At 49.0% G+C, this 14,506-nt stretch overlaps 3 protein-coding genes across 8 annotated transcripts in view; all 3 read left to right on the top strand.

The window, feature by feature from the left end:
- Nucleotides 1-10,030, top strand: part of LOC310837746 (uncharacterized protein) — a 42,361-nt gene extending 32,331 nt beyond the window's left edge. Inside the window, exons 3-4 of one of the 2 annotated variants that reach the window (XM_083724803.1) lie at nucleotides 5,719-5,845; nucleotides 7,847-10,030. In XM_083724803.1, coding sequence (XP_083580929.1) covers nucleotides 7,996-9,333 — 1,338 coding nt within the window. In that variant the 5' untranslated portion in view covers nucleotides 5,719-5,845; nucleotides 7,847-7,995 and the 3' untranslated portion in view covers nucleotides 9,334-10,030. The remainder of the gene's footprint in view (nucleotides 1-5,718; nucleotides 5,846-7,846) is intronic. The other variant, XM_083724804.1, reaches the window with a different exon arrangement.
- Nucleotides 1-11,693, top strand: part of LOC310837704 (uncharacterized protein) — a 57,896-nt gene extending 46,203 nt beyond the window's left edge. The window contains exon 2 of one of the 2 annotated variants that reach the window (XM_083724708.1): nucleotides 10,684-11,693. The gene's annotated coding sequence lies outside the window, so the exon portion shown is untranslated. The remainder of the gene's footprint in view (nucleotides 1-10,683) is intronic. The other variant, XM_083724709.1, reaches the window with a different exon arrangement.
- Nucleotides 1-14,506, top strand: part of LOC310837513 (uncharacterized protein) — a 105,706-nt gene that overhangs the window by 75,423 nt on the left and 15,777 nt on the right. Inside the window, exon 2 of one of the 4 annotated variants that reach the window (XM_083724210.1) lies at nucleotides 7,282-7,846. The exons of 1 other annotated variant lie outside the window; for it this stretch is intronic. The gene's annotated coding sequence lies outside the window, so the exon portion shown is untranslated. Of the gene's footprint in view, nucleotides 1-6,556; nucleotides 7,847-12,490; nucleotides 12,777-14,506 lie in introns of those variants that run through there. 2 more of the 4 variants (XM_083724212.1, XM_083724209.1) reach the window with 2 other exon arrangements.

The raw sequence follows: 14,506 nt of genomic DNA, 5'->3' as shown, positions 1-14,506 counted from the left end.
TGCTCGTTTAAGAAGGCCATCTTATCTCTCCTTGCTATTTTTTGGAAATCAGCATTCAATTTCCTGTATCTTTCACCATCTCCCTCGCATTTTGCTTGCCTTCTCTCCCCCGCTATTTGTAAGGCCTCATTGGACAGCCACTTTGCTTTCTTGCATTTCCTTTTCATTGGGATGGTTTTCGTTGCTGCCTCCTGTATAATGTTACGAGCCTCCATCCATAGTTCTTCAGGCATTCTGTCCAGCAAATCTAAATCCTTGAACCTGTTCCTCACTTCCACTGTGTATTCATAAGGGATTTGGTTTAGATTGTATCTTACCGGCCCAGTGGTTTTTCCTACTTTCTTCAGTTTAAGCTTGAATTTTGCTATAAGAAGCTGATGATCTGAGCCACAGTCAGCTCCAGGTCTTGTTTTTGCTGACTGTATAGAGCTTCTCCATCTTTGGCTGCAGAGAATATAAACAATCTGATTTTGATGCTGCCCATCTGGTGATGTCCATGTGTAGAGTCGCATCTTGTGTTGTTGGAAAAGCGTGTTTGTGATGACCAGCTTGTTCTCTTGACAGAACTCTATTAGCCTTTGCCCTGCTTCGTTTTGATCTCCAAGGCCAAACTTGCCAGTTTTTCCTTTTATCTCTTGATTCCCTACTTTAGCATTCCAATCCCCTATAATGAGAAGAACATCCTTCTTTGGTGTCACTTCTATAAGGTCTTGTAACTCTTCATAGAATTGGTCAATTTCAGTTTCTTCAGCACCAGTCGTTGGTGCATAAACTTGGAGTACTGTGATGTTAAAAGGTCTGCCTTGGACTCGTATCGAGATCATTCTCTCATTTTTGAGATTGCATCCCAGTACAGCTTTCGCCACTCTTTTGTTGACTATGAGGGCTACTCCATTTCTTTTACGGGTTTCTTGCCCACAGTAGTAGATACGATAGTCATCCGAACTGAATTCGCCCATTCCCGTCCATTTTAGTTCACTGATGCCCAGGATGCCAATATTTATTCTTGCCATCTCATTTTTGACCACATCCAACTTACCCAGGTTCATGGTTCTTACATTCCAGGTTCCTATGCAATATTTTTCTTCACAGCATTGGACTTTCCTTTCGCTTCCAGGCATATCCGCAACTGAGAGTCCTTTCGGCTTTGGCCCAGCCGCTTCATCAGCTCTGAATCTACTTGTACTTGTCCTCCGCTCTTCCCCAGTAGCATGTTGGACGCCTTCCGACCTGAGGGGCTCATCTTCCAGCGTCATAACTTTTATATGCCTGTTGTCTTTGTCCATGGAGTGTTCTTGGCAGGGATACTGGAGTGGCTTGCCGGTTCTTCCTCCAGGTGGATCACGTTTGGTCAAAACTCTCCACTATGACCTGTCCATCTTGGGTGCCCTGCTCGGCATAGTTCATAGCTTCTCTGAGTTATTCAAGCCCCTTCGCCACAGCAAGGCAGTGATCCATGAAGGGGCCCGGTGATGTTATCTCCCTATTAATTGCCCAAAGGAGGTGCATCTGCATAAGCTCCAAGAAAGGGAGGAAACATCTTTGATCTAGGCTCTGGAGTCTTAATTGGCCCAGCTGTCAGAAGTTAAAATTATTACCCAAAAGCTGGTCATTGGAGAATTCAAATGTAACCAAGAGTGGTGATTGGGCCTGGGGGATCTGATTCCACGTGCAAATTAGGGATAAAAGATCTTGAGAATGGCTGGGAAGGTGCGCTCTGCAGTCCGCAAAATCGCCCGGCTGCTGATGTTCCACCTAAGCAGCCGTTCTTTTGTGATGAAGATTTTCTAAGATCTCTGAATGCGGATTTCTGAAGGACTCTGAACTATCCTATCTTTGCCTTAGAGTGTAGAAGTGAGTATTAGCTAGCTATATTTTGCAACGTTTTTATTTCCTCTTTACTTGTAATCTACCAAAAGATGTGCCTGCTTTTTAGCATGTTCTTTATGTTTTAAAATAAATTTTAAGCAAGAAACTTTCTCTTGTATTGTGTGTGCCTATCCGGGGGAATAGCTAAATCCAACGTCTAGCTTCTTGGTTGCGCCTTACTAAAGAATTTCTGCCTGCAAGCTTGTGGAAGCAACTTGTAGTTTGGGGTTAACCGGTAACAAAGAAGCACGGCCGTCTCCCTTGAGCTGTGGCTTAAGGTAACCCTGGGACAAGGGAGTGGTGGCAGCCTTACCAGTTCTGTTTCGTCCTGTTTCTGAAAAGGTAAAAGGGTCTGCCAGCCTTGCTCCAGAAACCTGGTCTGGCCGGAGAGCAAAGACAGGTGAGGGAGGGGCTAATGGTTGGGGACCAGTTGACCACAGGACCCGATCTGCTGCGGAGGGTGCATGGCAGGCGACTGAACTCCGATGCGACAACCTGGAAGTCCCAGAGCGGTGCATCAGTTAGAATGGGGTGCTTAAGAAACCTCTACAGATTCTCAAAGGGGAGAAGAAAACATTTAGATGTATGGAGTGTTTGACGTATTTCTCTCAGAGTTCACTTTCCTTCCCATCAATGAACTCAGATAATGGGAAATCAGTCTTAAATGCATGGAGTGCATGTGAAGTTCAGGTATTTGTATATAAAGTTGTATAGACAGGTCTTTAAAGAAATGAAGGTCATGTCTCACAAGTATTGTATAATAATAATAGTTTTTATTTGTTTTTTATTAATAATATTCAAATATAAAGGATTTCATGCTCCCCAATGCTGATGTCATGTTTGGTATATTTCACACGCCTGTCTGAGTGGAGCGTGAGAAAGGAAGAGTGTCTTATCTCTCTTCCGGTGTGAGACTGTGAAACTACTTTCACTTTTACGTCGTTCTGTTTTGTTGTTGGAGCTGATGAGAATGGATGCCATTATGCATATGTATGTAAATGTTATGTAAATAAATAGTAGTTTAGAACTAGGGTGCTTCTTTCTTTTGCTGTGTTAAGCCAAAAGGCTAGTGTGCATAAATCAAGATGGTTTATGTCGCTGGAGAAGAAGGGGATGCCTTTTCCAGAGCTATGCTCACCGGAGGACGCTCGGAGGGAGATCCAGAAGGGGGGCTGCAGGTAGCCCAGAGCGTTTTCCAACAAGGGCTTCCCTTCACTCACTTTCCAATCCGGCCAGACAGGAAGGACTGGCCTCCTAGCTGCAAATCTTGCATGAAGGGGGAAGATGGCAGAGCAGAGAGTGGGCATTGCCAGAGAGACCTCCATGCAGTGGGGAGGTGGCCTAAGTGTGTGTTAAATGGGAGAGGCACATAGTCTCTGCCTCCTCCACATCTCCCAGGGGTTTAGCCTGTATCTGGACTGCCCCACTTCAGCCTGCAAGGAAGACCCTCTTTTCTGGGACACATGGATTCCACCACTTGGGGAAGCAGAGCAGATGTCCAGCCAGATGTCCAGCCAGGACCAAGCAGATGTCCAGCCAGGACCCTCCTCCCTTGGGAGAAGGAGTGCACTGGGGAGCAGTCCATCCTGCCAGCTGCCCCCCCTGCAGTCTGAGGCGGGACAGATCCTGCCCAGCCATAGAGCCACCACTCGGGAGGACCAGGACCGAGAATTTGGGTGCAACGTGCGCTCTTGATGCTCCCCTGAGATTTCCTGTAACAGGAATAGCAGCTCCGCTGGGGCACGTCCTTGCAGAACAGAATGAGTAACGGAATGAACTTCAACAGGGACAAAGGTCAGGCTCTGCACTTAGGCAGGGAGACCCACCTGCACAAATAGAGGATGGGGGACACCTGGCTGACTAGCAGTACACGTGAGGAGCACCCAGGGGTCTCGGTGGACCACTAGCTTAACCTGAGTCCACAGGGTGATGCAGCAACAAAGAAAGAGAACTCTGTTCTAGGCTGTAGGGTAGGACTCGAACCCATGGCCTCAAGCTGCAAGAAAGGCGATTCTGACTAAACCTTTGCCAGCAAGAGCTGCTTGGCAGGGGAAGAGACTCCCAGGAGAGGGGGCGATGCTCTGGCTCTGTCTTCCAAGGGGGGAGGAAGGGGGGAGCCCTGGATCTGGAGAGGAGGGGCGGCGGAAGAGCTCTTTGCTACGAATGGGGAAAACCTTTGCATTTCAGTCTTGCCTTTGAACCAAAGCTGTCCTGCGAGCAGCTCACACAAAATCAGCAGATATATATATACATATAATGGCAAGGGATAAGCCCATTTAGGGGGAGTCGTAAGTTACTCCTCCAAGTCCCCAAAGGGCGTAGCAACTCCGCTCTACTTTGCGGGGCTGTTGTAACGGGGACCCCCTGCGCCCCGGCCCTGCCTCCCCCCCCCGTCGGGAAATGGGGTGAGACTGACCGGACCCCCCTCTCCCGGTAAGGGATTAATAGAGATGAAGGGGGGGCATGTCCCCTTCCTGCCCCGGAGGGCTTTTTCCCAGGTGGGGGGGTCTCCTTCCCTGCCGCCTCCGGGAATCGAACCCGGGACTTTCTCAGGAGAGAAACAGGAAAACGGAGCTGGTTTGGGAGGAGGAGAATTTGTGTCTTCTGGGAGGGAGGGGCCTCTCATTCCTGCCCCCCCCGGGTCAGTGAGCTCCGCTTCCTAGAGAGGCAGGGAGGGAGGGAGGGGGAGGGGAGGGGCCTGATCCACCTTCCCGGAAGAGGAGCAGCTCTGCGGAGGAGGAGCAGGGAAAAGAGGTGCGAAATATATCTATATCTTGGGGGGGGGGGAGAAGGAGGGGCTTTTCCTCCCCCTGAATCTGCAAACAGGGCAGCTGGGAAGGGGGGGCAGGATTTGGGGCGGGGGGTGAAAGGAAAGTGGGGGGTCCTTCCCCCTCCCCCTCCCTTCTGGGGATCCGGCGAGCGGGGGAGGGGCTGGTTTAGGAGAAAGGAGCCCCTCCCCCCGAGGGGGCGCCTCCTTGGAGACCCCCAGCCCTTTGCCTTGCGGGGAAGGAAAGGGGAATAGCAGAGCGAGCAAGGGAGGGGGGAGAGGAGATGCTCAGCCGCCCCCCCCCCCGGGAAGGAAATGGGAGCCCCCCCAGGGCTGGGACTTGAACCCAGGCCCCAGTTCCGGCAGGCAAGGCTTGGTGGGTCCCCTTTGGGGGGAGAAGGGTTAATGGGGGCGAGAGAGGCCTGGATGGAGGACCCCCCCCCCCCGTCTCCCTCCTGGGATGGGGAGAGATTTGGCAGGAAGGCTGAGCCGGCCAGGGGGGCCTCTGGGCAAAGGGGACCCTGGGGGGGGGGCAGAGGGAGGAAGATCGAAGCCATCTTGGAGAAAGAGAGAGGGCCTGGGGGGCCGCCTGCCTTGACTTCTCCCTCCTGCCCAGGAATCTGCCAGGACTAGACCAGGGAGAGATCCCTGAGCAGGAGCCCCGATCCAGCCACCCTCTCCTCCCCTGAAGCTCAGTCCTTGCCCTGCCTCAGGTCCCAGATCAGGAGCTGCAGGGGGCGCTGGGGGCTGTTCTAGCGAGTCCAACCATGGGGGGAAAGAGGAAGCCCCCTTTATCATTCCCCCCCCCCTTTGAGGCTTCTCTCTGGGCAACTCCAGTCTCCCCCACATGCCTGTGTTTCTGTGGAGAAGCATCTAAAGGGCTCCCCCCCCCCCCGCCACACCTGGGCCCAACTCCTTCTCACCTGGTTTCCATTATTCCCACTATATCAGATCTCTCAAATCTGTGGGATTTAAGGGATGGGGAAGATTGTTATGGAAATGGGTGGATTCCCGTGTTCCCCCCTCAAGAGCCTGCCTTATTATTAGTAGTACAGTGGTACCTCAGGTTACATACGCTTCAGGTTACAGACTCCACTAACCCAGGATGAGAACAGAAATTGTGGTCCAGCAGCGCAGCAGCAGCAGGAGGCCCCATTATATTAAGAACACTTTCTTAACCACCGGAAGGAATTGAGTACTTAACCCGAGGTATCACTGTACTGCAGTTTCAGTTATTGTTATTGTTATTTATTTATTTAATCTATTAGTTGCTTTCTCTTGCCCAGGGCAGCCCAAAGTGACTTACAACCAGTTGTTGTTGTTGTTGTTGTTGTTGTTGTTATGTTCCACAGTGACACTCCAAGGCCTTCTTTGTCGTGTTTCCTGTATTTTGGGGGCAGAGAGAAGGCTGTTCTCAGGGCCTGCTCCACCATAAGGGAAACTGAGGCAGCCCCCTCAGGCAGCAGATGCAGGGAGGGGCAAGGAGGGGACGGAGCAGAGTCCCATTTGGCCAGCCCTGATTTAACCCTCTATCCTCTCATCCAGTGGAAGGTGCTGTCCCATTGCCAGTGTCCCAGACACAATGCAGCCGCCTTGGGAAGTCAATGGTGCAGGATGTTTTGGGAATGTGTGCAGTTGGTTGGACTGTATCAGGAAGATGTTGGAGATCACGGAGGAAGGAGGAAACGAAATACAGATATTCAGCGATTTCAGGGGAGGGGGAAGAAGGGGAAAGTGTGTTCCCCCAGATAAGGCTCCCATCCTCCCTGGCCATGGGCCATCCTTGCTTGGGCAGGTGGTACTTTGAGTCCAACCACATCTGGAGGGCCAGAGATGCCTCAACTCAGCATAGAAGGTTCCTCTAGGGCTCAGTGTTACTTGAGAGTTGGTGAAATTGGGTTTTTGACAAATATCCTAGGGATTATGATTGGTATCCAGACCCTAACACTATAAATCCAAGTTGTCCCCACTGAGCAGTTTATCAACCCTGCTGGCCGCTGGGGAAGACCTTCTGAAGGAAATGGTTTGCCCCCAAAGTTAATTCCTTCCTTCCTCCGCTGCTGCTGCCCACACTAAAGGAATATCTGGATGAAATCCCAGGCATGTCTGGCTCCTATTACAAAGAGATCCAGTTGATATTCTAGAATAAAGTGTGTCTATGATTCTGAGTCACAATCATGGCAGAGAAATACTGCCAGGGAATATGAAACTGATTTGAAGATTGATTTCTTCTTTACACATTGTTGTTGTTGTTGTTATTTTACATTCAGGTGGACACACCACTGGTTTCATCTTCTTTATTTTCTTTCCCACAATCTGTGTTATTCACCATTAATACTCACCTTTTTCAGCGTCACACAGATTTTTATCTTGTGATCTTCAAATGAAGAGAGGTATAACAATTTAGTAAATAATTCCCAGTTGGAGCAGAGCTAGAATATCCAGAAGCCCTAGGCCACCCACGGCAAAGGAGGAAGAACAGTGAGAGAGGCCTGGACAGGGAATCTCCACTAAGATAAGCCAGTGTCAGGAGGCAGGTGCGAGATCTGGTGGCATATAGTTATTATAAATTATAATGGGGGTGGGTGTCTCAATCTGGCCTTCCCAGCAGTCAGGCTCCAGCTGCTTTCCTTCTGCATCTCCAGCTCTCTCCATTCAAGAATGCAAGGCTGAGAGATGGAAGTCCAACCCCAAGAACATTCTCCAACTGAGCACTCCTTCAACCGACCACAAGCACCAAGCCTTGTCACTAGACCTATATATGGGTCTCCCAAAATGGTCACTATGCACCTCCTGAGGCCAAAGGGAGTGTGCAGGTGATTAATAAAAATCTAGAGGTCGAAGGGGACAGAATGTGGCCCAAGGGGTGGAGGATTACAGTGCAGAGGATGAAGAACTTCATGATGAATTTAGGATCCTGATTAATATAGGCCAGGTTCATGGAACATAGAGCAGCTCCCGTTCCTGTGAGAAACCACTTTTTATAAAACGTAAACCCCACAGTTCAACCGTATTCTAAGATAATGCTGCTTCATTAATGCTTAATTAAGGGTTAGGAAAGGCTGATGATGCATTACCATTATTTAACATTATTTCATCTGTCTTTCCTAAAAAATTGGAACATATGGAGGACAGGAAAGAATGTACGAGACGTCAAAATAAGAGCAGGTGCTAATTGATGTGTGTAATATTCCTTTGTTCTCTTCCTAGGTTTCCTTCCCCCCCCCCCCGCTCCTCCCTGTTGAAAGAAGACAATGGAGAAGGCAGTCAAAATTCTGGAGGGCCATGTCCAATTGGAATAACAAAGAAACCATATAAATTCATGGAATGTGAAGAGAGAGGAGAAACGATTTGAAAGTATGGAGTGTGGGAAGAGTTTCACTGACAGTGGAACACTTGGAAAACATCAACGGACTCACACAGGAGAGAAACCATTTAAATGCATGGAGTGTGGAAAAAGCTTTGGTTGGAGTTCAAACCTTCGTATACATAAACACACTCACACGGGGGAGAAACCATATAAATGTAAGGAGTGTGGAAAGAGCTTCAGTCAGATTGGACACCTTAGAAACCATCAACGAACCCACACAGGGGAAAAACCATATAAATGTATGGAGTGTGGAAAGAGCTTCACTGATAGTGGAACATTTAGAAAACATCAGCAGACACACACGGGCGAGAAACCATTCAAATGCATGGAATGTGGAAAGAGCTTCAGTCAGAGTGGATACCTTAGAATCCATCAACGGATTCACACAGGGGAGAAACCATTTAAATGTTTGGAGTGTGGAAAGAGTTTCAGTACAAATAGAGGACTGAATATTCATCATAAAACTCACACTGGGGAAAAACCATTTGAATGTATGCTGTGTGATAAGAGCTTCACTGAGAGTAGAAAACTTAGAATCCATCATCGAACTCACACAGGGGAAAAACCATATAAATGTATGGATTGTGGAAAGAGATTCAGTCACAGTGAAACACTGAGAAAACATCAATGGACTCACACAGGAGAGAAACCATTTAAATGCATGGAATGCGGAAAGAGCTTTATTGATGGTACAGCACTTAGTATCCACCATCAAACTCACACAGGGGAGAAACCATTTGAATGTATGGTATGTGGAAAAAGCTTCAATCGCAGTGGAACACTTAGAATCCATCAATGGACTCACACAGGGGAGAAACCATTTAATTGCATGGATTGCGGTAAGAACTTCCCTGATCGTGGAACACTTAGAATCCATCAACGGACTCATACAGGGGAAAAACCATTTGAATGTAAGGAGTGTGGAAAGGGCTTCACTTCTAGTGGAGCAGTAAGAAGACATCAATGGACTCACTCAGGGGAAAAACCATTAAAATGCATGGAATGTGGAAAGAGTTTTATTGAGAGGAGAGAGCTGAGAACCCATTATCAAACTCACACTGGGGAGAAACCATTTAAATGCACCGAGTGCGGAAAGAGCTTCAATCGCAGTGGAACACTTAGAAAACATAAATGGACTCACACAGGGGAGAAACCATTTAAATGCATGGAATGTGGAAAGAGCTTTATTGCTGGTACAGCACTTAGTATCCATCATCAAACTCACACAGGGGAGAAACCATTTAAATGTAAGGAGTGTGGAAAGGGCTTCACCAATGTTGGAAATGTTAGAAGACATCAACGGACTCACATGGGAGAAACCATTTAAATGTATGGAGAGTTGAAAGAGTTTCTTTCAGAGTGGAACCCTAATTTCACACACAGGAAACTTAGACGACATCAACAGACTCACTTGGGGACAAGCAAATGTATGGAGTATGGGAGGAGCGTCAATAGAAGTGGAAACCTTAGCAAACATCAGCGAACTCAAAAAGGGAAAACCACTTACGTATATGGAGCGTACATAGAGCTTCAGTCCTGATGTTCTTAGAAACCATCAATGGACTTGCAAGGAGGAAAAGCTTTAAGAGTTGAAACCCTACAATCCACAAACTGAAAAATCTAAAATGGTTTGAATGGAAGGAGTGTGTTGCTGGGATGTTTTTGCCTCTACGCATGGGTCTGGGAATGTTCTGATCAATTCACATTGAGTTCAGTACCCTTAACGCATTGTTGACCACATCTACGGAACGCGATTGTTATGTTCTTTCATGTCATGCAAAATCAATCATTAGTAATAGTTTAAGTCTTGATACTCAATCACTAGTTAATAGTTTAATAAGGAGGTTTCACACCTGTCCAATTCTGTGTTCCCTTTCCCACCCTTTAATCTATTGATTAATACCTATATTCAACCCTTGCATTGTATTCATGTTAACCAATCAGCAACAAGCACATATGTAATGCTGTAATATTCAATAAAAGGGACTCTCCGAGACTTGCTCGAGAGATGCCTCCCATATGACGCCTTGCCATTCGTCTGTCGCTTATTTCAACCCAACAGTGTGGGAAGTGTTTCAATTGCTTTATATATAGATAGTTTTATTAATACAGTGGTACCTTGGGTTACATACGCTTCAGGTTACAGACTCTGCTAACCCAGAAATAGTGCTTCAGGTTAAGAATTTTGCTTCAGGATGAGAACAGAAACCATGCTCCTGCGGCGGAGCAGCAGCAGGAGGCCCCATTAGCTAAAGTGGTGCTTCAGGTTAAGAACAGACCTCTGGAACGAATTAAGTACTTAACCTGAGGCACCACTGTATATAATTTTATTTACAAATTGCGTTCAAAAATGGAAGCATTCACCTCTGGGTTCTTGGCGTTTGAAAGCCCCAAACATTCAACTTCCGAAGCCTTCTACAACCGAGATTCCACTGAGAATCCAGCAATAGTGTGTTGTCCAACGATATCCATTCTTTTAACCAACACAAAGAGGCTGCCTCATAGTAGAAAATCTAGCAGTGCGAAGCTACCTCTATTTTTAGTATCTATCAAAATTTTATACTTTATTCTTGGTATTTTCCCCCTGCCAGATTAATCATGAAATATCTCTTTGCCATTCGTTAAAGAAGCTTGCATTATTTATTATTGGTAATTTAAAATAAAAACAGTATTTTAGGTAAAACATTTCTCTTTATGGTTGAAATCCTTCGTAAAAGTGATAGTTTCATCCTCCCCTATATTTCCAAATGTTTTTAACATTTTTGGATACTCTAACGTAATTGGAATATGTTGTAATTCAGTGTTTTTCAAATAAACCCTTATTTAGTCTCCATCTATACAATGAACTCTTTTTACCCCTCATTATCATCCATGGTGAGTTTTGATCTGATATAGTTCTTGGCTGGATCTCTACAGTCTTTAATCCTGTAGGCAGGTTCCTTCAATATCCAGATCATGTTTCTTCTTCCCGCAGAATCCTTTGAATCAGAAGAACATGTTTACTCTTGTTCTAATGGGGGTCTGAATCTCCAAGCATCTGGGTTGGCAAACTAAGGCCTGTGGGCCGGATCAGGCGCAATCGCCTTCTAGATCCGGCCTGCGGACGGTCCAGGAATCACCGCATGGATTGCCAACGCAACCGTTCTTTCCCTCTCCCTCACACGGCAGCGCTTTTCTCCTCAGGGACGAGCAATCTTGTCCCACACCGGGTGCCATCAACGGGGGGAGTCGGCTCACCCGCCTGCCTGCCTCAGAAGGGTGGTGCTGGGAAGGGGGTGTGACGCTGGCTGCCGGCTGCTGCTGTGTTTTCCTCCTGCTCCTCCTCCCTCTCCTTCAGTCTGCCCTTCCTTCCTTCTCTGCGCCCCTTCTCCGTGCCACTTCCTCACACGCTGCTTTCTTCGTCACCCCCTCCCTCCTTCATTCCTCCCATGGCGTTCAGGCGGTTTGTTTCACTGGCCGCAGCTGCCACTTGCGGGTTGGGAAGCAGCAGCAGTTGGTGGGTAAAAGCTCTGGCAACGCCCCGGTTCCCCTGCCTCCGTCCGTGGCTCTGCCAGGGCTTCTACTTCTGTCTTCACCGGCCAACGCAGTCTCCAACCTGCCCTGGCACCTGGCTGGAGAAGCCCAACTGGGGCTATTGGGACGACAACTGGGACAGGTAAAGCCAAACATCTTCAGGCCTCTTTGCGGGCGGGCCAAAATCACTCATTTCCCCCCGAAATATAGTCCGGCCCCCAACAAGGTCTGAGGGACAGTGGACTGGCCCCCTGCTGAAAAGGTCTGCTGACTGACCCCTGATCTAGTAGATCCATTGTTGTAACCATATCAAAAAAGTATTTGGTATTTTGCCTTCTTCTGAGATACTTTCCCTCAGTGTTCTGTCATAGTCCAGTGATACTACTCCATTAAATTCACCCGTAATAATTATATTTCTGTCATAAACCTCAGACATACTTTCCTCCAGTAGTTGGAAGAAATCTCATGCGAAAAGTGGCTCTGAAAGTCCCAGTCCCAAATCTTAATCCTGCCACCCTAAGATATTATAAGCAAGCCCCACATTCCTCTTTCCACCTGCAATAGGGAGGTTAGAACAACACTTAATACTCTGCAGAGATCATAAGAGGCAGAATTGCTTAAAATTGCAGGGAGAGAGAGAAAAACTGGATTTGAAATGACCCAGCCACAAGATGAAAAGTCTCCCTACTAAATGAGGGAAGGGGGAGGCATGGGGGGGGGGCTTTTGAAGTCTCCCTGCTGGCAAGGGAATCCCAGAGCAAGGGCGCCTCTGTCTGTCTGGAATCCCTCCCTGCCTCTGAATCCAGTGGGGGGTTTTTTAAGGGGGGGAGGGGGGCTGGTGTTTGAAGCTGGGCTTGGCTGTTAGGGGGCTTAGTTGCTCTGCATGCAGGAGGACCCCGGTTGAGTGCTTGGCATGCAGAAGGAGGCCCAGAAGGAGACTCCTCGTGAGGAGGAGAGGCACTTGGGGGGAGGGGGCCGGGTCCCCATGGAGCCCCCAGAGCAGGAGGCCAGAGGCAGCGCCGTCCCGTCTCCTTCCCCTCCGGACACAGGGAGGGGCTGCTCTAATTTCGTAGCTCTAGGGATGCGCGCGTCTCAAAAGGAGCCGGAAGTGTCGCCGCGAAGTGCGCCGGAAGTTCCCAGACCGGAAAAGGAGGAGGGGCGTCGCTGAAGAGCCCCCCCCCGTCGCCGCCACCCCCCTTTCTATTGCAGACAAGGAAAGCGGACTAATCTGGAGCCAGGGAGGCGGAGGACCAAGAGGTAAAGAGGGAGAGGAGGGGGGGAATAGAGGGGGAGGGGGGATAAGGGGAGACCCCCCCCGTAAGGAAAGCGCCCTCCCTGGGGCCCGTCGACAGGGGCCCCGATCCAGGCCCCGACCCAGGGGGGAAGGGGGGACCCAACACCTGCAGGGATCTACACCTGGCAAGATCTCCTGGGCAGCAGCAGCACCGCCAGACTCCCCTTTTTCTTTCCTGGGGGGCCGAGAGATGCTCAGCTGCCCTGCCCCCCCCGGGACGCCTGGGCGGGAAGGGGAAGGAGGACCCCAAGCAGGGCTGGGGGTGGGGCTGAGGCCCCCCATTCTCCCGGCTTCCCCCGGCAGGAATCCCTGGGGTCGCCTGGCTGGGGAAAGGAAGAGAGGGAGTCCAGGGAAGGGTTAAAGGAAGGGGAGGAGCCTCGACAGAGACCCCTCCCCTTCCAGCACCCCTGACCCCCCTTCTCCCCCCCTTCCCTGATGACACTACCAGGTTATCTTATTCACTAGGACTCATCTCCATACTTTGGATTGTCCTGAATACCACCATTTGCTAGCCAAGCCCAAACCCAAAAGTCCCGCTGAGATGATGATTGATAATATTGTCATTTATCCGTTTTAGACCCCTTTGTTGTTTAGTCGTTTAGTCCTGTCCGAATCTTCGTCCCTGGACCAGAGCACGCCAGGCACTCCTGTCTTCCACTGCCTCCCGCAGTTTGTTCAAACTCACGCTGGAGGCTTCGAGAACACTGTCCAACCATCTCGTCCTCTGTTGTCCCCTTCTCCTTGTGCCCTCCATCTTTCCCAATATCAGGGTCTTTTTCAGGGAGTCTTCTCTTCTCATGAGGTGGCCAAAGTATTGGAGCCTCAGCTTCAGGATCTGTCCTTCCAGGGAGCACTCAGGGCTGATTTCCTTCAGAACGGAGAGGTTTGTTCTTCTTGCAGTCCATGGGACTTTCAAGAGTCTCCTCCAGCACCTTAATTCAAAAGCATCAATTCTTCGGCGATCAGCCTTCTTGATGGTCCAGCTCTCACTTCCATACATCACTACTGGGAAAACCATGGCTTTAACTATACGGACCTTTGTTTGCAAGGTGATGTCTCTGCTTTTTAAGATGCTGTCTAGGTTTGCCGGTGGCAGGTGGCGCTGTGGGTTAAAGCCTCAGCGCCTAGGACTTGCCGATCGAAAGGTTGGCGGTTCGAATCCCTGCGGCGGGGTGCGCTCCCGCTGCTCGCCAGAGCAGCGATGTCACGCTGGCCACGTGACCCGGAAGTGTCTCCGGACAGCGCTGGCCCCTGGCCTCTTGAGTGAGATGGCCGCACAACCCCAGAGTCTGTCAAGACTGGCCCGTACGGGCAGGGGTACCTTTACCTTTTACTAGGTTTGCCATCGCCTTTCTCCCAAAGAGCAGGCGTCTTTTAATTTTGTGACTGCTGTCACCGCTTAGACCCCTAAGTAGTAGCAATTGCAAGGACATTGTGCTGCTCTCCTCTGTACAGTTCCACCCCTATTTCAGACCTTGTGGCTGATTTAAATGTTTAGCTGCTGATAACATGGCAACGTTTAGCAGGTGATATTGTGAGGTTTAGTTGCTACTAACATTGCAGCGTTTAGCTGGTAAGTTATTGTAATGTTGAAAAGCAGGCGTTGCCTAGCCCTTGCACACATTGTGATTCGTAATATATTGCCAGCTCAGTATTAGGAAAAAGTTATCACGATGTAAACTTCAAGCCAGTC

Source organism: Podarcis gaigeae (genome assembly GCF_964106915.1).
Source record: "Podarcis gaigeae genome assembly, chromosome: 2".
Taxonomy (NCBI): domain Eukaryota; kingdom Metazoa; phylum Chordata; class Lepidosauria; order Squamata; family Lacertidae; genus Podarcis; species Podarcis gaigeae.
The sequence above is the reverse complement of the archived record's forward strand: the minus strand, read 5'-3'. Positions and strand labels throughout refer to the sequence as shown.